This window comes from Belonocnema kinseyi, chromosome 1, assembly GCF_010883055.1.
Source record: "Belonocnema kinseyi isolate 2016_QV_RU_SX_M_011 chromosome 1, B_treatae_v1, whole genome shotgun sequence".
NCBI classification, from domain to species: Eukaryota; Metazoa; Arthropoda; class Insecta; order Hymenoptera; family Cynipidae; genus Belonocnema; species Belonocnema kinseyi.
The window spans coordinates 111,605,978-111,628,884 of NC_046657.1; the positions used below are offsets into that span (position 1 = coordinate 111,605,978).

The following is a 22,907-nucleotide window of genomic DNA, read 5'->3' on the forward strand; positions in this document are numbered from 1 at the left end:
TTGAAACGAATTTTCAAATAAACATTTTAAATTTTAACCAAAGAAATTAATTGTCCACTAAAGCATAAATTTTCTACAAAATGTGGAATAGTTGTAATTTCAGTTGCAAAAATTAAAAACAAATGTTAAAAAAATCGTTAAATTTTTAACCAAAGTAATTAATTTTCAATAAAACACATACATTTTCAGTCAATTTTCAACCAAAAATATAATATTTTTATTTTCAACCTAAACATGAACTATTAACAAAAAAATCTAATTTTTAACATAGAATAGTTAAATTTTGACAGAAGCATTCAATTTTCAAACAAAATACACGAATTTTAAACTAAAAAAGATAGTTTCAAACAAAAATGGAATAGTTAAATTAGTAGTTAAAAAATGTACTTACAGCCAATTAAAAATGGATTTCAAACATAATAGTTTAATTTTTAACAAAAAAAGAAGTTTTATAATTAAATTGATGAATCATCAATCAAAAAAGTATTTTTTAAACAAAGCAGTTCCACTTTGAATTAAGTAGTCGAATGTTTTACAAAAAATGTCATAGTTGATGTTTTAACGAAAAATACTTATTTTTATTTATTTTTTACTTATTTCAGTCAATAACGGAAAAAATAGCATCCAAATTGTAACATTTGCATGCAAAAGAGATTAATTTTCTACAAAACAGTTTAATTTTCAATCTGAAGATTAATTTTTCATAAAAAATGACAAATTTTCAACAAAACACATGGATTTTTCAACTAAAACGATAAATTTTAAAACAAAAAATCCAATTGTTATATTTTACCTTAAGAACATGTTTTGAAACAATTAAAAAGGAATTTTAAACAAAATAGATAACTTTTTAGACAAAAAAAAATTATTTTTTAATCAAATTTATCAATTTTCATCTAGAACGATGAATCTTCATTAAAAATGAATTTTTAACCAAATAGTTCAATTTTCTATCAATAAAATAAACTTCCAACTATAAAGATTGATTTTCTACCAAAAATAAAAAATGTTTAACAAATGAAATTACTTTTCAACAAAATACATCAATTTTTAATTACAATGATGAATCTTCACTAAAAAAATAAACTTTAAGCCAAATAGTTATATTTTCGACAAAAAGGATAAATTTTCAAGCATGAAGATTAATTTTGCACCATTGAAACGAATTTTCAAATAAATATTTTAAATTTTAACCAATGAAATGAATTGTCCACTAAAGCATACATTTTCTACTAAATGTGGAATAGTTACAATTTCAGTTTCAAAAATTAAAAACAAATGTTAAAAAATAGTTACATGTTTAACCAAAGTAATTAATTTTCAATAAAACACATAAATTTTCAGTCAATTTTCAACCAAAAATATAATATTTTTATTTGCAACCTGAACATGAACTATTAACAAAAAAACTAATTTCTAACATAAAATAGTTAAATTTTTAACAAAAGAATTTAATTTTCAAACAAATTACACGGATTTTAAACTAAAAAATATAGATTCAAACAAAAATGGAATAGTTAAATTATTAGTTAAAAAATGCACTTGCAACCAATCAAAAATGAATTTCCAACAAAACAGTTTAATTTTTAAAAAAACGGAATTTTGAAATTAAAATGATGAAATATCAATCAAAAAATATTTGTTAAACAAAGCAGTTCCACTTTGAACTGAGTAATCGAATTTAAAAAAAAATTTCATAGTTGACATTTTAACGAAAAATTCTTATTTTTATTTGAAATCATAACAACAAGAAAGATATTCAGTCAATAACGAAAAAAATTGCATCCAAATTGTAACATTTGCATGCAAAAGAGATGAATTTTCTATAAAACAGTTGAATTTTTAAACCGATAACATGAATTTTTTACAAAAAAGTTCATAGTCGACCAAATATTTTAGTCTTCATTCCCTAAATTTATAAATTATACAAATAACTTTCTCGAGGTCAACATTTTAATTGAACTATTAGAGTAAAATATGTACAATATTGTAATTAATGTAAATACTTTTCATGTTGGGTTGAAAATTTAACTTTTTTAGGTGAAATATACTTTACTATAAAATTAATCTATACGAATTTCCTTTCTTTTTAAATATTGGTAAAATTTAATAAAAGTATATTTTTGAAATCGAATTAAACATTCACAATGAGAATGCGCCTTCAAAAATTATCAAAAAAATTGAGGCCCGCGCAATAAAAGTAGCGAATTTCCGTTTTCAGACATTAAAAATCAGATACAGCTTAAAAATCATAAAATCAGGACAGCGATAAAAAAATTACCCTAAAAAGAAAAGCATTAAGGGAGTAATTTGATTGAAGAAAATGTTTTGTATATCAAAATGAAAAGGATAGAATTTTCTTAGAAACTTAGATTAATTTTATATAAAACTGTACAAATAAAAGAAATTTTACGGTAAAATATATACAATACATAATATAACAATAAAAATAAAATCAATAAATAGGAAATGACAATTAAATCTGACAGAAATTCCAAAATAAAGATTTATACTAAATTGGTACCAGGGATTTTCTAATCATCATGGTACACTTTTGGATTGTAGGACGAAGTAAAAACTGCCATTCTTCTTTTATCCGGACTGATTCCTTCCCTCGCAGAATGATATCGACGTTCGATAACTTTATCGAAAAATCTGCTCAATTTCACAGCCGAACTCGAACCTGCAGCCAAGGATCTACTTAGTTGGCAGTCCTAAAAAAAAAAGAATTTCTCAAGTGCATTCCCTTTAGCGCGATTCCTGTTGATAAATAATAACAAAGTTTGCGAATTTTGCAAAAGAACGACTTAATAAAATTTAAAATCCCTTTCCTACTTCACAATCTTCCTCCAAATTTTTTTTTTTACACGTCTGCTAGTATATTTTTGGTTCGGAATTCATCGTATTCTTTAAGAATCTACTATTTTTTTTCTGAATTGAAAAATCTTCATTTATTGAAAATTCGAATTTCAGTTGGAAAATTCATTATTTTTGTTCAACTTTCATCTCTTGGGTTGAAAATTGGAATATTTTGTTGAAAAATCGCTTTACTGTTAAAAACTATTTTTTTTACTGAGAATTTATCCTCTTTAGTTGGAAATTCAACTATCAGGTTGAAAATTCACATTTTTTGGTATAAAATTTTCTTGGTTAAAAAATAATCCTTTTGATTGAAAGTTAAACTGTTTTATCGAAAATTTATGTATTTTGTTGAAAATTTGTCTCTTTGGTTGGAAATTTCATGATTTTAGTTAAAAATTCATTTACGGGGTTGAAAAATTGTCGATTTTGTTAAGAAATTGCTGTATTATTGAATTGGATTTTTTAAATCGAAATTGGTCCTTTTTAGTTGAAAATTCAACTATTCGGTTGAAAATTCATCTTTTTTTGTAGAAAATCTTCTTGGTTTAAAAATAATCCTTTTGGTTGAAAATTTAACTGTTTAGTCGAAAATTAATGTATTTTGTGGAAAATTCGTCTTTTTAGTAGAAAATTTGTCTTGATAGAAAATTAATCTGTTTCGGTTGAGGATTTAACTATTTTGCTGACAACGTATTTTTCGATTAAATTGAACTGCTTTTTATTTTTAAATAAAATATTTTGTCATTAACGTTCCATCATTTTGATCGGATATTTAACTTTTTGGTCAAAAATTAACTTTTTGGTTGAAAAAATCTTATTTTTTACTTCTAAATTCAACCGTTTTCTAGAAAATTCGTCTTTTAGGGTGAAAATGTAATCTTCTCTGTTGTCAATAATCCGATTTGGATGAAATCTTTTGTCTTTCTTGCCTGAAAAATCTTTATTTGTTGAAAATTCGTCTTTTTGGTTGAAAAATTCATCTCTTTGGTTAAAAATTAGACTATTTGGTTGAAGAATCGCTTTGTTCGTTGAAAATGATCTTTTTTACTGAAATTTTAATTTTTTAATTTTTTATTAAAAATTTACCTGTTTTAGTTGAAAATTCATGTAATTTGTTGAAAATTGGACTTTGTAGTAGAAAATTTATCTTTTTTATTTAAAAATAGAACTTTTTGGTTTAAAATTAAACTGTTTGGGTTAAGGATTTAACTATTTTGTTAAAAATTCTTATTTTTTGATTGAATTGAGCTGTTTTTTATTTTATATTAATATGTTGCTTTTTTTTCATTCCTCATTTTATTTGAAAAGTTAACTATTTGGTCAAAAATAAACCTTTTTTTAAAAAAATTCTTCTTTTTTGGGTAAAAATGTAATCTTCTCTGTTGAAAATTCTGCTTTTTGGATCAATTTTGTTATCTTGCTTGACTGAAGAATTTGTATTTGTTCAAAATACGTCTTTTTATTGCAAAAAAAAAATTAACTTTATCATTTTTGTTTGAAAATTTATCTTTTCTAGTTGAAAGTTCAACTATTTTGTTCAAAATTAATTAATTTTATTGAAAAATATTCGCTTTGATTGAAAGTTGAACTCTTTTTCAAAAATTCAAGTATTTTGTTACAAATTTGTCTTTTTGGTAAAAAATTAACGCAGTTTTGTACTTTGAACGCTCTAAAAAACTATTTTTATGTTTTTTTTTGCGATTATTAATAATAATATCGATGTAGGGTTTGTTAGGATTAATAAATACACTCTTCAAATACAATAAAATTTTTTCATCTATTTTTTGCACTTTTTACGTAAAAACGTCAGTCAAATTTAGCTCCTCAAAAATTAGGCAGGTCCGCGCTTCTGTAAACTCTTGAGAGTGGGCAGTCTGGAACAAAAGAATTAAACATTTTTAGATTCAGTATGACTCCAGCAACCGGCTGACCTAAGATTATTTTTTAATTTTTATTTTAACTATATATTTTTTGCAAAAAACTGCGAAAAAAACCCGTAAAACGTGGGGTTATCTTCAGTTTTTTGCAAAAAAAATATAAGTAAAATTGAATTTTTTTAAATAATCCTAGTTCAGCCGGTCGCTAGTATCATACTGAATCTAAAACTGTTTTTTTTTCAGACCGCACATTATCGAGATTTTTTCAACAGCGCGGACCCACCTACTTTTTGAAGAGTTGACTTTGAATGACGTTTTTATGTATAAAAAGTGCATAAAATAAATAAAAAATTGCAAATCTTTGGTTGAAAATAATCTGTTTGGGTTAAAAATTCAGCTATTTTGTTGAAAATTAGTTTTTTTTTTGTTAATAATTAATGATTGTATCTGAAAAACTATCTTTTCCATGTTGCTTTGAAAGTTTATTATTTGAAAGCGGAAAATTCATGTACTTTGTTGAAAATTCATCTTTGTTGGTAGAAAATTAATCTTATTTGTTCAAAAAAATTAATTAAATTTTTTCATATATAATTGAGTATGGTATCTTCATTAATTTTAGTTAAGCGAATTTATTCTCCCATTTTCGTGAAAAATCACCCTTTTACTCTGTCTTTTCATGAAATAGATTTTAATTTTTCTTTAAATTTATAAAATTTACCAGAAAGATTTCGTCGGCTCCGCATTCTTCCGCAATTGTCGAAGATCTTCTGTAAACACTAGACCTCAAATCAGACATTAAATCGGATTTGGTACCAACAACTAGAATTGGAATCTGAAAATAAATACATTTTTATCATGAAATTGATAAAAAAAAAACAATTCAAGCCATTCCATTTTTTATGACACATTTTTTCCATAATAAAAGTTAATTTGTTTAATTTAAAAAATGTAGGTCCATACATTCTTTAATTCCGGTAAGTGGTACATGGCCTTAAGATTATTATAAAAATTTAAATATTACAAGTAAATAATTGCAAGAGCAATAATTCGAGCAATTAATTTTTTTAAAAATTGATTCCTATTTTGAGTAATGGTTTCATACTTGAGTAGAACCCACAAACTGTTCAGGGTCGAAATCATCGAAGGACTTTGATTTTGGTAAAGTTCCGTCTTTACTAAGAACTTCCTGCAACCATTTTCTCAAATTCTGCTGGGATTTTCGGTTCGACATATCATGAACCAAAATTATTCCTAAAATAATGTTAAACATCTGAATCAATTGAAATACATTCCGAAACGGGTGTCAAAATAAAATTAATTTTCAATTAAATTTTATACCATTTGTGTTGTTGTAAAAAACAGGTCGGGTGTTTTGGTGACTTTGACTGCCACCGATGTCCCATAATTCGATAAAATATCGCCTTTGGTTCGCCGTTCCTTCTTTGTATTCGTGCAATTTTACTTCTACCGAACATCCAATTGTCCAGGAAGGATTATTCATTGGTTGTTGATGGCATATTAAATGCGTTAAGGACGTTTTTCCTACACCTATAATTTTATTCAATATTTAAAAAAAAAAGATTACAACTAAAATTATGGAATATTCAACTAGATCAATTAAATCTTCAGTTAAAAAACATTCTTATCACAGAAAGGAATTTATTTTCAGTGAAATAGTGGAATATTTAATTTAATTAAGGAATTTTTTAGTTTAAAAATTAATTTTCAACCAAGAATATTAGGTTTCTGCCAAAAAGGCGTTGTTTCAAGAAAATACATGAATTTTCATCCAAATAGTTTAATTTTTAAGTGAAAAAAGATCAACTAGAAAAACGAACAATTTTCAATTAAATGGTTAAATTTTGACCATAAAATTTTTTCAAACAAGCAAGGAATAGTTCAATTTATATTTGCAAAAAAATTAATTTCTAAAAAAAAAGGTTTGTTTATAAAATAATTAAACTTTTTACAAAAACATGAATTTTGATTAAAAATGAGAAGTCATTAACCAAAATAATTAAATTTAAACAAAATATTTTAACGTTTAACCAAGTAGTTCAATTTTCATCCAAAAACATGCATTTACAACAAAAAAATGTTATAGTTGATATTAAAAAAAAAAATTTATTTTAAATAAAAGCAGTTGAATTTAACCAAAAAATACGAAGTTTGGATAAGAGTTTAATTTTCAACCAAATACTTGAATTCTAAGCAAACAAAGAATATTAATTGGAGACCAAAGATTTGTATTTTCAACAGAATAGTTGAACTGACAAGCGAAGGAAAAGAATTTTCAATAAAATCGTTGAATTTTTAGTCAAATTAAAAAAAAGGATAAAATTTCAACCAAAAACATTTACATTTAACCAAATTGTTGAATCTTCAAGCCAAAATGACGATTAATTTACAAAATATTTTAATTTTTAATCGAAAAGATCAATTTTAAACCAAATCGTCCAATTTTTAAATTTTAAGAGTAAATTTTAAACGATAGATTAAATCGTACAATTTTAAATTAAAACATTAGTTTTTATAAAAAAAAAATAGAATTTTCGTCAAAAGAATTAAATTTTCAATCAAAAAAGGTAAATTTTCAACAAGAAAAAGTAATAGTTGATATTTCAACAATGAAAAGATTTTTATTTTAAATCAAAAACATTCGAATTAAAAAAAAAAAGATGAATTTGCAAAGGAACAGTTGAATTATTGACCAAAAAATATTTTTTACTTAAGTAAGAAAATAATTAGAAAGGATTAAAAATTAATTAATAAACAATTAAAAATTGAATTATTAGAAAATATTAAACAAAACAGTCGAATTTTTATGCCAAAAAGGCAAATGTTCTATAAGACAGTTGAATTTTCACCCTAAAAATATCATTTTCACCATAAATGTTCGTTTTAAACCAAATAGTGTAATTTTCAAGTAAAAAACGCTCCATTTTTGAAAGAATAGTTACAATTTCATCCAAAAATATGAATTTTGAACTGATAATTTTTTTTACCAAAAGGGCGAATTTTCAAAAAAATACATGATTTTTTAACAAAATGGTTGAATTTTTAACTCAAAACGATCAGTATTTAAACAAAAAATATGCATTTTCAACAAAATAGTTCAATCTTTAACCTATTTTCAAGAAAATATTGAATTTTCAACTAAAGAGATCGGTTTTCAACTAAAAATAGAATTGTTAAATATTTATTTAAAAACACTAACTTTATGCGACAAAAAACAAATTTTCAACAAAACAGTTAAATTTTTGGTCACCGAGAAGGGAATAGTTTAAATTTCAGTTTAAAAAATTAATTTTTATCCAAAAAATAAAGAACTATTTTTCAACAAAATAGTTAAATGTCTAACCACCAAACTAAAATTTTCTCAAAGTAGTTTAACTTTCAATCAATAGTTGAGTTTTCGACAAATTAATATGACTTTTTAACAAAATAGTTCAATTTTTTAAAAAAATAATTAAATTGTATGTGCAAAAAATATAATAGTAGATTTTGCAACTTAAAAAAAGTACTTTCAGTGTAAAGTCTGAGATAATATATTCCTCATGGTAAATAATTTATGTAAAATTTGTTCTTTATTTCTGAATTTTTCTGAAAAAATCTAACATAGATTAAGAATTATGTTCTAAAATTTATTTTGAAGCTTTCTTTTATTTTTTTAGATAACTAAATTTATTCTGAATTGCCACAAAAAGTACATCAAATTATAGGCTACACATGTAAAAATCATTGAAATTTAGTCAGCAGTTTGGGCAATATGAATGTTTCAAAAAAGTCAGGCCTCGGCATTCAAAATTCTATAACTCCCTGAATTTTGAAAATGTTAGAAAAACCCATTTTAACCATAAACTTCACTCGCCCAACACTAAAATTTCACCAATTTTATTAAAATGAATCGAACCAAAGTAAGAAAAATATATTGGTTAATCAAATTTAATGAAATATCAATTTTCCATTTCATAATCCGCGAATTCAATTAATTAAATTGAATAATACGAACTTTATATATTACAGAAGCCGAAAAAATATTCCAAACGTAAAAAAAAATTTCTGTAAGCCTCAGAAAAATGACTTAAACTCTAAATGGCTCAAAAATAATTCTTTTTCTTCAAAGATAAATGAATTAGACATTTTTTTAGGCTTGAAAAATAAAAATTGATGACGTGGACAATAATCACTAAACCCAATTATTTATAACCACAAAATATTTCGAAATATTTTTTTCTTTAAAGAACTTTAAATTCCCGAAACTGGCTACAAAATATTATAAATATGAGCAAAGAAACTTCTTTTTCAAAGCTAATTTTTCTTTTTGTTAATTTAAATAATGTTGAACTGAAATAAACTGCGATAAATATATTTTGGAATAATTTCTTCTTTTATTTACCTGAATCGCCCAACACGAGGATTTTCACTTTATCGATAGCTGCCATCAATGTAAATTAAAAAGGCAATAACTAATATTTAAAAAATAACAAAATCGACCCTTTCAATTAAAAAAATATGTTCATTTTGACATTTCCCAGTTCGATACGAGAAACATAACCTCAATATTCACTCTAATACGACTTAAAAGGGTCCAATGAAATTTGCAACTATTTACTTCTTTATGAAGCTTCATAAATATATTGTGGAATAATTCAAGCAAAATAAAAAATAAAAGAATCTTATTTTTCACACAAAAATAGTAAATTAATCTTAAAAATGATTTTAAAACCATCACAATGATAATGACGCATGCGCAGACTGTGCGCTAAGCTGGTGGGGGAATCTAAAATGTCTCAAGGCCGAGGACCAAACATTAATTCTAATCAAATCTTTGTTCCAATTACATGAGACAAAACTTTATTTTTTTTATTAAATTGGAAAAAATTATTATTTATCATAAGTGTACTGGGTTATTATTTTGTGTAGAGTTATAAATTTCTGAAAAAACTTTTGAAACGTTTCAAATGTTTCAAATATTAGGGAGGGAAAATTTAAAATGTTTGAAAAATGCTATTAGGTATTGAATTTGTGATCTAAAGATTAATATAAATATTGAATACTTTAAAATGTTTAGTCCGAAATCAAGAAGTGTAAAGTGGAAAATTAAGTTTATTTACAATGCAAATTTTCTAGTTTTTTAAACAAATAATTTTAAAGTATTCAAAAATAAATAAACTTCCTATTTATTTATCACAGACTTGACACCTCTTTTCCATTTTCTCATTGTTGAATTTTTTTTTGTTTTTCAATTAAATGTGAACTGGGTTAACAAAATTAAATAAGAAAATATAACTATTTTGGATTGAAAGTTATTTCTTTTTGGTTGAAAATTTAATTCTTTTGTTAAAAAGTAACAATTTGTTTGAATTTTTTAAAAAAGTTGTTAAAATTTAACTATCATGGTAATAAAGTCAACTATTTGGTCAAAAATGCAACTGCTATCTAAAATTTTATCTTTTCGACTCAAAAATGTAACAATTTCTAAACAAATCTTTTTTGTATGAAAATTGCCATCTCTTTTGGTCGAAATTTCAATTTTTTTGTTTGTTAAAAAATGCAACTGTTTGGTTGCAAATTATTGTTTTTTGATTGAAAGTTTAACTACTTTGTTAAAAGTTGAAAGATCTTTTCTGGAGCGGAAAATGTAACTATAATTGATTGAAAGGTCTGTTTTTAAATATGATTTTTTACTAGATATTTAACTAGTCTATTTGAAAATTCATTATACAAATTGCAGATTTATCGCAAAAGTTTAAAATAATTTGGTAGAAAATTCATCTATTTAGTTGAATATTTAACTATTGGATTGGATTGTTTCGTATAAAATTCTTTTCGACTTGAATATTTAAAATTTGTTTGGAAATGATATACTATCTTATTTAATACGCGTCTTTTTAGTTTGAAAATTCATCTTTTTCATTTAAAAATGAAACTGGTAGGTAAATTCTCTCTGAACGTGAGTCAGTCAAAAACATTACAAATATAACAATTAGAGCTATGAATCAGCTATTTTTAATGATTAGCCTTTTTTGGTTTAAAATCTACCCAATGGGCACAAAATTTGGCGACGTCTTTACGACGTCGTTGCGACATCTTTACGACAACTTTACGGCATCCTATGTCCATGTCGTTACATTGTCTTTACGATATCGTAAAGACATCGTCTGATACGACATATTTACGATATCGTAAAGATGACTTAACGACATGGACATAGGATGTCGTAAAGTTGTCGTAAAGCTGTCGTAAAGATGTCGTAAAGACGTCGCCAAATTTTGTGCCCACTGGGTAACAATTTTGTTGAAAATTCGTATTTTTTGTTTGAAAAATTCTTCTCTTTTGGTAAAATTTTCAGTTTTTTAGTTATAGATTTAACATTTTAGGGCTCAACAAATTTGAAAAAGGAACATTTTTCACTCATGTTTATTAGTGACTGAATTCTGTTTTTGAATCAGCTATGTTAAATGGTAGAAAAATTAACAAATTTATCAGTGATATTATCTGTTTTATAGTTTGATTCAGTTGCTGATTGAAATAATTGGTCAAAAGTTAAACTAATTAAAGTCTACAGATTTGAAAATGTTTGGGTTTGGTTGAGGCAAAGATATTTGGTTCAGGATTAAACTATTTTGTTGATTTTTCTTTAATTCAACTGTTTTTTATTTAGGATAAAAATACTTTTTTTGTTGTTTAAATATGAACGATTTTTCTTGAACCTCGTACTTTATCGGAAAATAGATTACTTTTTACACGAACAAAAATTTTTTAAAGTGTCTATTGAAAAACACACCTACTTTTCTTTGTATCAAATAAATCTTTGCTGTTCAAAGTGCGAAATATTAATGCCATCTTTACATGGATTAGAGTTTGTTTTTCAATTAACATATCTAAGAAATTAAAAAAGCCGGCGATAAAATCCGGAAATAATATTTATAAGCATTTTAATAATAAAAAAAATGAAATAAAAACGTGAAGGCCGCAAGAATCGAACACGCACCCTTTCAACTATGAAGTCGAAACGCTATTGCCCGAGCTGACAGCCAATTTAAAGTATGTTTCAATGTTTCTAAAATTGCGAAAGTTTTATTGCGAAATTTATGAACCGAAAATGAAATTGAAAATTGCCGGTCTCTCATTTTAGCTAAGATATGGGCAACTTTGTTAAAAATTCATTTTTTTATTGAAAATTCATATTTCTGATTCGAAATTTAACTGTTTAATTAAGCATTTAACTATTTTGTTGCAAATTTATCTTTCTTTATAGAAAATTTGGTTTAAAATTGATCTATTTTGTTGGAAATTTCATATTTTTACTTGAAATAGTAGGAAATTAAAGTGTTTCAAATTGAATTTAATTATATTGTGAAACTTTCTAACAATTCCGAAATTCATGTGACTTTCAGTATTTCAGTAAAAAATATAATTAACTTACATCCCTAATTTTTGAAGCTATTCCATTGAGTAATAAAAATGATATTTTTAAAACGGTTTTATTATTTAATTGAATAGCTTAAAATATAAAATAAATATGCAAATACCATTTTTTTCATTATTAAAAAATAAAGTTTCGTTGCATGCAGTATATGCAATTGAAATTATTGTTTGGCACTCGGTCAAACAATGGTGCCAATGTGGTATTGTAATTAGAATAAATAATTATTATACAACGCACGGGAGTATGGATAAGAATTGTGTTTAATTAACATTAATTGTGAAATATAAGCTTTTTTTAGACAAATATTTGTTATTTATTTTCCCTTGCCTGAGATCAAAAGTTGTAAGGTTTCTATAGACTCTTGTACATTTCATGATAATTATTTATTTTAATTGTAGAATTAATAAAATTAGATTTCGGATTACAAAATAATCCTCTCAGAGTGAAAGGTAAATTAATTATTTGATTTTACTCTTTACGAATAAATTATCAGTTTTAAATTCGAAAAAAGGAATATCTTTTTCCACTAACATAATTTTTAAATAATTCATAATATTATTTGTATTTCATAATTATTATATATCGTAAAAGACTTATTTGCATATTTGATCGTTTCAAAACGCTGCTGGTGCAACGCATGCGCAGTGCGTTTGGAGTGCTGAATTTGGATGATTTGGAGCAACCACATTGAAATCACTGATGCAAAAGAGTTTGTCTTCTGTCTGACATTGTCAAAATATGCGTCTTATTAAAAATATGGAATATTAAGTTAAGTAATGACTCCAAAAAATTAGAAGTTTTAAAAATTTATCTTTTGAAATTCTTTTAATTAGGAATTAGTAAAAAGTATATTTATTTGTGACGTGATCGTGATAATCGTCGATGATTAATTCAGGATTATTTTCAAGGTTAGGATTCACTTGTTTAATTTGTTTACATTGTAATAAATTAATAACTATGAAATAAATCGTAAGTAAAGGATGGAAATTATTATTTCTATAACAGTAATTAGAATTCAATTATGCTCTTACAAATGATTGAGATTCTAAATCACGTTTTTCAAATCAAGTTCAAATTTCCTCGTATCGACATTATTTTTCTTCCTTTTTTTATAAGTATAAAACAAATTCGCGCAAGATTATTATAATTTTTTTTGTTCACGTGATTTATAAATTAATATTAAGACAACATTTTTGTATTTCATAGTAACTATTGTCTAAACTAGTCGAAAATAAAAGCAAGGAAAATATTCTTGATAGTTAATAAAAATTGATGTCTTAACTTCAGAATTAATAAATAATATTTTTTATAATATATAGACGATAAAAACGTCGTGTTTTTGTTAAAAAATACTAATTTCTGACGAAAAACACAAGCACAACCTAAAGTTGTTCAAAGTTAAAGTTTAACTAAAATAACGTAACAAAATGTTGCTAAATATTATAAATAATCTTTTTCTGAACCACATAATTTTGTTTGTTTTAACAAGAAGATAGATCAGAGTTGGGATTTCTTTCATTCTCATAAATTTGACAGTTCAAAATAGAATGTTCAATTTTCATAATTTTTCAACAATTTAATTTTGAAATTTTAAGAAGTTTTAAAGTTTTCTTGCAGTAGTTAAAAATTCGATTTTTTTCAATTTTCAACTGTTGAAAATTCAATTTTCTTCGATTTCCAACTGTTAAAAATTCAATTTTTTACCGACGAAAAGCAATGTCGTAATCTAAAATTGTTCAAAGATTTTAAATCTTGTCCAAATTATAATAATTTTCATTTAAAAATACTAATTGTGGGTGAAACGCATCAACATAACCTTAAGTTGTAGTAAAGTTTTAAATATTATTTGATATCTAATTATTTTTATTCTTTAAACCCATAATTATTCACAAAAAAATAACATAACAATCAATTATTAAAAATAGTACATTTTCTATCAAATTTAATGATTTTTGTTTAAAATTTGTTGTAAATCTTCTTTGAAATCTAATTTGGTTTTAATAAAAATACGAATTTCTTGTAACTAATGTTAATATAACCTGAAACTGTTAGAAAATTAAAAATATTTTCGATCAATTTTAAGTCTTTTTCGAAACTGTATGATTTTATATTAAAATTCTTTTTTTTTTTATTTCCAGCGAACATCCTTAACATAAAACGTTTTTAATATTTTCAATAATTTATTACATAATATAACCACGCAAGAGTATTAAAAAGCACAATTCTTTTCTAATTTTGCATCAGATTTTCTCTAATTTTTGTATTAAAAGGGATAACTTGTAGATTTAATTTTCAAATCAAAGAGATAAAACGTATTTAAGTAATGATAAATCAATCAAGTTTGCAGCAGCAACGATTGTTTGATTGTCAATATATTCCCTTATGCCATTTTTTAGTTAAATTTTGTTTTTAATATTCAGTATATTAATAAATTTAGTCTCTGCTTTAATTTGTATTATTTTTAGCATCTGCTTTTATTCTTACATTTATTCAAATTTTTTAAGAAACTGTATTCTTTTATGATGAATTGATGTACCTGAAGTTCTGAACATTAAAATAAACGAAATATTTCCCCCTAATTCTATTTTATTCATAAATATTGTTCCAAATACAACCACAAATTATACATTATAATTTTGCTTTAATAATATATTATTTGAAACATAAATTCATAAAAATGTGTGCACTTTTTCTAGTTTACAAAGTTGTCAGTAAAAAAAAATCGTTCATTTGAACGTTTAGAACTTCAAGCTCATATGAAGTGACTAATTTTCTTATTGCAAATTTCAGCTGATATAGCTCAGTTTTTAATTATTTACACGCTATTCGAAAATGAGTGTTGAGGAAAGGCTCGTCACCGAAATCCCCAGCGCTTTAAAAACCCTCGCGAGAAAAGTCGCCCGTGGCTTTTACACGGTTGAAGATGTTTTGATAATCGATTTGTTAGTTAGAAATCCTTGTAAGTAAATAATCGTACTTTAATTGACCTTCTTTTTCTCTTAAAATTAAGTTTAATTTTTAAAATGTCAAGGCATGAAAGAGGACGATATGCTCGAGCTGCTGAAATTTGATAGAAAACAAATGCGTTCGAGAATAGCAGCTCTCCGTAGCGACAAGTTTCTTCAAGTAAGACTGAAAATGGAAACCGGATCGGATGGCAAAGCGCAGAAAGTCAACTATTACTTTATTAATTATAAGGTGATTATCCAATTCATGAAGTTACAAGATAATTAATCATTTATTTCTAGCAAAAAGTCTAAATCTCGATCGATTTTCAGTCTTTCGTAAACGTAGTGAAATATAAGCTTTTAATGATGCGGAACAAACTGGAGGCTGAGGAACGAAATGCGACGAGCAGAGCCAGTTTCAAGTGCACAAATTGCCTCAAAACTTACACAGATCTTGAGGTAATTATAATTTAAAGCAGGGTGTCTAGCGTCCTTGAATTTTGTTCACGGTTCTGGAATTTTTATTCTGAGACCGGGAAATGACAGTGAATTTATTTCTTGACCGGGAATTTTACAAATTTTCAGAAGAAAAATCTGCCCAAGTTCGATTTCAACATTTTTAAAAATAATTAGTTGAATTGATATCTTTTTTAATTATGGTGTCATTCAGTTTATAATGCGTGAATCGAAAATCTCAACACGTGAGAAATTATCTATTTTAGATTTTTATTTTTAAGCTTATATTTTTAATTTAAAGAATTTTCACGGGCAGTCTTGAAGACTCAAACAATTAAACATTAAAAACGTTTGAAGTTGATTTTTTTTTTATAAAAAACAGTTTTATTTTATCAACTTCAAATATAAATAAATATTTTTTAAAATAGATATGTACTTTAAGTTTTAAAAACTGAACCATAATTGATTTGATAAAACGATTCTAAATCCATTGAAAGATACATAATTTCCAGATTCGTAATTAAAAGCTTTTGTTAAATTAAAAATATTCTTTAGGTCTGAATTATTTAATTTTTAACCCATTTAATTTTAAAACATTTTGATTAAGAAAAAGGATAATTATTTAACATATAGTAATATTTTATTTCTAATTTAAGAAGGCTAAATTGAAGCTAAATATTTAAAAGTAAACAATTTGAAACTTAATTGTTTGGCATAGAAAGCTTTGAATTGTTAAAATTTCGAAAAGCTTTTAAAATTTTAACGTCACAATTTTTATTGTTCTACTTAATATAATGTTTAATTTGTAAACGAAATTATTGAATTTTGATGTAAAAATAATAATTGAACACGTATTATTTGTACCAAAATTTGAGTAATTTTAAGAGATATGTAGAAGGTTTGAAAAGATTCAAAATTAATTTAAAACTTAAAATGATATCAAGTAATTTAAACGAAGTTTGTGAAAAAAATTCAGAACTTCTAAACCTGTTTTAAACTGAATAAAATTTTTCCTGCAATTTTCAGAAAATCTTAAAAAGTTTTTAAAAATCCTTAAATTCTTCCAGGGTCATTTTTAATAATATTGGAGTTATCTTGAAATCTTTTTGAATATTCTGTTAAAATATTTTTTCAAAATAAAGAATATTCGTTTGTAGCCTTTCACAATTCTTAAAAAGCCTCTAAATTTTTTGTAAACTACAAAAATCTACATTTTGTTTTAAATTCGGTTGTGAGTATTTGCACCGAAATTTCGTTACGAATAACCAAATTTTTTCGGTAAACCAACTTCGTTAAAATTATTTGAAATCATTTCAAGTTCTAAATTAATTGCTAATCATTTGGAAACTTCTAAATATATCTTAAAATTACTTTAATTGTTTCTAAAAATAATAATTGTTCAATTGTTATTTATAAATCCAAACTTTAAGGACATCTTTTAAAATTTTTAAAGTTACTGAGAAGTTTTGAAAAAATTTCGAAAATAAAACTAAATTTGGAAAAATTTAAAACTACTTCTAGATTTCTCAAGATTTTGAACAGCAATTTCAAAGTTTTTCAAGGATGCTCAAACTATTTAAAATGAAAATAATTTAAATTCTAATTTGGGAACTTTTAAGTTAAAAAAAAAATTAAAATTTTTAAATATTTAATGGCCTAAAATAACTGAATAATATAATTTTGACCATTTTTAAAGTTAATTGATTGATTCTTTAATTTACAGTATTGAAAATGTTAACTGGATATATATTTTTGGAACTTAATCTAAATCTTTGAACTCTATAATTTATGAATGTTAAAAATTTTTATTTTTGCATTTCAAATTCATTAAACTTGAAATTATTCTGTTGAAAAGTGTCACTACCTTCCAGTTTATACGTGTAAATTATTGAACAATTTAATAGAAACATTTTGAATTAAAAAACTTTTAAACTTCAATTTTAAAAGTTAAAAATTCAAGGGTTCCACTTTGAATGCTTTAGTTTATTGTTTTTTTATTACTTGTACTTTTATTGTTTAGCTTTATATTTCGATTTTTAAAATTTTATTGACCTGGAAAAATATTCGCGAACCGAGAAAACCCCCGGAAATGACCAGGGATTTTGTTCTTAGATTAAAACGGTCACCCTGAAAAAAGTATTAAGCAAGAAATGAATATTTTCTAAATTAATACTGATACAAATTTGTAAGTATTGGAAACATAAAAACCAAGGTTATTGCAGGTCAGGTAGTTCCAAACATTTTGTTGAAAATTCAATAATTTTTTAACAAAAATTATGCTTTTTAATTTAAAATTCATCATTTTCGGTTCAAAATTCATCTATTTTGGTATAAGTTGCACCTTTTTTGGTTAAAATCACAACTTTTTGGTAGGAAATTAGTCTTTTTTTGTTAGATAAGGCTGTTTTTTTATATTAAATGAAAATTTTTTGCTGTAAAAGAATGATCAGTTTAGTGGAAAATTAAAACTATGTATATTTATATTTGCAATATCAACTATTACATTTTTCGTTGAGTATTCAAATTTTTGTTGTTGAAAACTAAACTACTTCGTTGAATGTGGAACTGATTTTATCATTTTTTTATGATTCATCATTTTAATTAAAATCCTTTTTTTCAAAATTTAACTATTTTATTGAAAATTCTTTTTTTTTTTGCTGATACCTAATTTCTTGAACTGAAATTTTATGAGAGAAAGTTAAACTTGGTGGTTGGAACTTTATATTTCTTTTAAACTCATTTCGTTACTTGACGATTTATTAGGGTGAAAATTCCTTTAAAATTTCAAATCTTTTTTTGAGAATTCCTATATTTTATTAAACTTTAATCTTTATTGGTAAAAAATTAATCTTTCTGGTTGAAAATTTATCTTTATTTAAAAATGTTATTCTATTATCGAAAATTAGTTTTTTTTGTATTGAAAATTCATTTTGTTCTGAAAATTGAACTATTCAGTTTTTCGTCGAAAATGTATATTATTTTATAGAAATTCAATCCTGTTGGTTAAAAACTGATCTGTTTGGTTGAAAATTTAATTATTTCGTTAAAAGTTTATTTTATTTGGTTTCAAATCAATTTTTTGGCTGAAAATTTTACTATTCTCTTTTAATTTTAATTCAAATATTTGTTTTAAAAACCGGACTTTGGGTTAGAAAAGTAGAGTTAGTTGAAACTTCATCTTTTTGGATAAAATTTATTTGTTTAGTTGAAAATTCAACTAAGTCAAAATTCGTTTTTTTTTGTTGGATATTTATTTTTTTTGCTGAAAAATTAAGTATTATATTTTTGGTTCAAAATGTATATCCATTTTGTTGAAAATTTATCTTTTTTTTATAGAAAATTAATCTTTTCGGTTGAAAAGTAATTTTTTGGTGTAAGATGCATAATTTTAGTTAAACATTCACTTTTGTGACTGAAAATTAAACTATTTCATTCTTTGCGAAAAATATATCTTCTTTGAAAGAAATTAAATCTTCTTGGTTGAAAACTCATCTTCTTAGTGGAAAATTAAATTTTTTTATTGAAATTTATCTATGCTATTTTTGGCTACAAATTAATTTCTGTAGTTGAAAATGTAACTATTTTGTTGAAAACTGGCCTTTTTTGTTTTCTTGAAAATTTATTTTTGTAACTAAAAATTCAAATATTCTATTTTTGGTTGAAAATTTATATTTTTCAGTTGAGAAATTCATACATTTTGTTAAAAATAAATCTTTTTTTAAAAGAAAATTAATCTCTTATCATGAAAATTAATTTTTTGTATAGCACAAGCATCATTTGAGTTGAAACATTCTCACATGTGACTGAAAATTAAACTATTCCATTTTTTGTGGAAATTTTATCTTCCTTGATATATTTTAAATCTTGCTTGAACATTCATTTGTTTGATGGGAAATTTAACCATTTCGCTGAAAATTAATGTTTTTATTGAAAATTTAACTATTCTATTTTTTGACAAAAATTCATTTCTGTGGTTCAAAATGTAACTATTTTGTCGTAAAAGTATATTTTCTAGTTGAAAACGAATCTTTTAGGTTGAAAATTAATTTTTAACTATACATTTTTTGTAGAATTTTCAACTTTTTTATAGAAATTTAGTCTTGTTTGAAAATTCGTCTGTTTGGATGAAAATTTAACTATATCGTTAAAAAAATATTTTATATGGTTAAAAATTAATTTTTTAACTGAAAATTAAATTATTTTATTTTAAGTTCAAAATGCATCTGCTTTATCTAAGAAATCAACAAATTTTGAGAACATTCGTCTTTTTTAGTAGAAAAATAGTCTCGTTAGTTGAAAGTCGAACTATTTTGTTGAATATTCGTTTTGTTGTTGTTTTTTTGTTGTTGAAATTTTATTTTTCTAACTGAAAATTTAAGTATTCGATTTTTGGTTGGAAATTACTCTTTTTTTAAATAAAAATTCAAGTATTTTGTTGAAAAATGGTATTTTTTATAGAAAATCTATGTTTTCGGATAAAAATGCAATTATTGATTGAAAATGAATTTGCTTGGTTGTAGATACATACTTTTAGTTAAACATTTACTTCCATGTCTGAAAATTGAATTATAGCATTTTTTGTCGAGAGTATATATTTTTCGATAGAAATTTAATCTTCTTGGCTAAAAGTTTCTATTTTTTGTTGAAAATTTAGTTTTTTTTTGTTGAAAATTCAAATATTTTGTTAAAATTTTTTTTGCTTTGTTATAGATTCATCGTTTTGGTTGAAAATCCTATTTTTGGTTGAAAATTTAACTAATATTGTTGAAAATTCGCGTTTTAGTTTTAAATCAACTTTTTCGCTGAATATGTAACTTCCATTTTTGCTTAGAAAATTATTTTTTCAGTTCAAAATTTCTTTTTTTTTTCTGAAAACTCATTTTTTTGCAGGAAATTTGTATTTTGGCTTCAAAGTTCAACACTTTGAATAAAATCTTTTTTCTTGACTTACTACAATTTTATTGTGTAACTTTTTTATTAATATCTCCTCGTTTTGGTTTGAAAATTAATCTGTTTTGGTTAAGGATTCAGCTGATTTGTTGAAAATTTTCATTTTTTTGTTTATATTAACTCTTTTTACCCATCTCTTTGGTTGAAAATTTATCTTTTTTGTTGACAGTTCGTTTTTTTTTAAATTTAAAATTAACCCATTAAGTCCCAAAACGAAGAAATTTCTCTATTACGTTTGAGCTTGAATAATTTTATAAAAAAGGTAAAGAATTTATTGCAATTTTTGTTTCAATAAAAAAATAGAGGGGGAAGGAATTTTTTACGATCGAAAATGTGCACAAAAGTGAACAAAATGTCTGAACTTTTCAAATCCGTTGAGTTTTTTTATCTAGGATTTTTTAAAAACAAAATGGCGGCCAAAAACGAAAACCAAACATTTTAAATTTCGTTTTATCGGCATTTTTGGTGATTTTTTCACTCAAATCATATAAATATTTAATTATTTCAGTAAAAAGGTATTTGAATAGTTTATTTTTAAATAAAATAAAACAAATTTAGTGTTAAATAGGTAAAATCATGATATTAAGATTATAAAAGATCGTTTTATTGCTATTTTACGTCATTTTCACACCAAAATCCACGCAGTGAGTGAATTGCATCCTGTAGAGCATACCCGAAAATAGGAGAAAAGAGTATTTTACAATAAATTATTTGTCTTTTTTTATAAAATTATTCAAGCTTAAATGTAAGAGAGAAATTTCTTCGTTTTGGGACTTCATGGGTTATCTGAAATGGTTTATCTGAAAATGTAACATTTCAAGTTTTGGCTGAAATTTTATCTTTCTTAGTTGAAAATGTGGTTTTATTGATAGAAAACTAATCTTTTTGGTTGAAATTTTATCTTTTGGTTAAAATTACAACTGTTGTGGTGAACTATTTTTTTTTTTAGAAAATTCTATTTGAAAATTCACTTTTTTAAATCCATCGCTTTGTTTGAGAATTTATTTGCGTAGTTTGCAACTTGAACGATTTGGATAATAATTCTTCTATTTGGTTGAAAATGTGAGTATTTTGTTAAAAATTCAACTCTTTGGTAGAAAATTTCACTATTTTGTTGAGATTCCTTTTTTATTTATTTGAATCATCGACTATTATATTTTTCGTTAAGAATTCATTTTTTTGCTGAAAAGTAAACTTTTCTTTGGTTAAAATGTAATATTTATTGTTTAAGAATACCAGTATTTTGTTAAAAAGTCAACTATTTTGTTGAAATTTTAAGTATTTTGTTACAAACTTCATCCTCTTTGGTCGAAAACTCAACTGTTTCGTTGAAAAATCGTCTTATTTGGACAGACAATTTGTGTTTTTGGATTAATTTAATAATTATAAAAATACAATAATAAGGAGCAAGTGATTGATTTATTTAAAAATTCGATTATTCGGTTCAAAATTCACGATTATAGGTTGAAAATTCAACTATTTAGTTGAAAAGTAATTTGTTTGGTTGTTCAAAAATTAACTTTTTTAAATGAAAAATGCAACTACTTGTGTAAAATTTGGACGACTTTGTTACATTTTTTGCTTAGGGTTCATCTCTTTGGTTATAAAATCATCTTTTTTGTTGACAGTACGTTTTTCTTTATTTAAAATTAATTTTTTATCTGAAAATTTAACGTTTCCAGTTTTGGTTGAAATTTTATCTTAGTAGAAAATGTGGTCTTATTGGTAGAAAACTAATATTTGTGGTTAAAATTTTATCTTTTGGTTAAAATTCCAACTATTTTGTTGAAAATTGAACAATTTTGTAGAAAATTCTATTTGAAAATTGGTCTTTCGGTAGGAAATTAACCTTCTTGGTTGAGAATTCGTCGCTTTTTCTAGAATTCATTTTTGTAGTTTGAAAATTGAACTGTTTGGTTAAAAATTCTTCTTTTTTGTGGAAAATTCAACTCTTTAGTGGAAATTTTTACTATTTCATTGAGATTCCTTTTTTATTTATTTTAAATACCAATTATTATATTTTTCGTTAAGAATTCATCTTTTTGTTGACAATTAAACTGTTTTTTGTTTAAAAACTCGACTATTTGTTTGAAAATTCCAGTATTTGGTTAAAGAGTAAATTATTTTCTTGAAAATTCAAGTATATTGTTACAAACTTCATCCTTTTTGGTCGAAAAATTAACTGTTTTGTTGAATTAATCTTTTTTCGTTAAATATTAAATTGTTTTCTAAAAAATTCAATAATTTAGTTGAAAATGCTTTTGAAAATGAAAATACTTTTGGTTCAATTTTTTTAAATATGAAAAACCCTTTAGAATCATTGTTTCTTCTTAGTGTATAGTCAGGTAGTAAATGAGACTTATGTTCTTACGTATTTTA

At 24.1% G+C, this 22,907-nt stretch overlaps 2 protein-coding genes across 2 annotated transcripts in view; one reads left to right on the forward strand and one right to left on the reverse strand.

Annotated features, from left to right (window-relative positions):
* Window positions 1-2,408: 2,408 nt before the first annotated feature.
* On the reverse strand, window positions 2,409-9,470 carry LOC117169609 (rab-like protein 3). The gene is made up of 5 exons (XM_033356062.1): window positions 9,139-9,470; window positions 6,078-6,287; window positions 5,842-5,990; window positions 5,458-5,571; window positions 2,409-2,714 (listed from the first exon to the last, which is right to left on the reverse strand). Exons 1-5 carry the CDS (start codon window positions 9,182-9,184, stop codon window positions 2,535-2,537), a joined length of 699 nt encoding a protein of 232 aa, XP_033211953.1. The 5' UTR covers window positions 9,185-9,470; the 3' UTR covers window positions 2,409-2,534.
* Window positions 9,471-12,861: 3,391 nt separating this feature from the next.
* Window positions 12,862-22,907, forward strand: part of LOC117180705 (general transcription factor IIE subunit 1) — an 18,986-nt gene continuing 8,940 nt past the window's right edge. Inside the window, exons 1-4 of the mRNA XM_033373224.1 lie at window positions 12,862-13,082; window positions 14,965-15,133; window positions 15,206-15,372; window positions 15,453-15,581. Coding sequence (XP_033229115.1) covers window positions 15,007-15,133; window positions 15,206-15,372; window positions 15,453-15,581 — 423 coding nt within the window. The 5' untranslated portion in view covers window positions 12,862-13,082; window positions 14,965-15,006. The remainder of the gene's footprint in view (window positions 13,083-14,964; window positions 15,134-15,205; window positions 15,373-15,452; window positions 15,582-22,907) is intronic.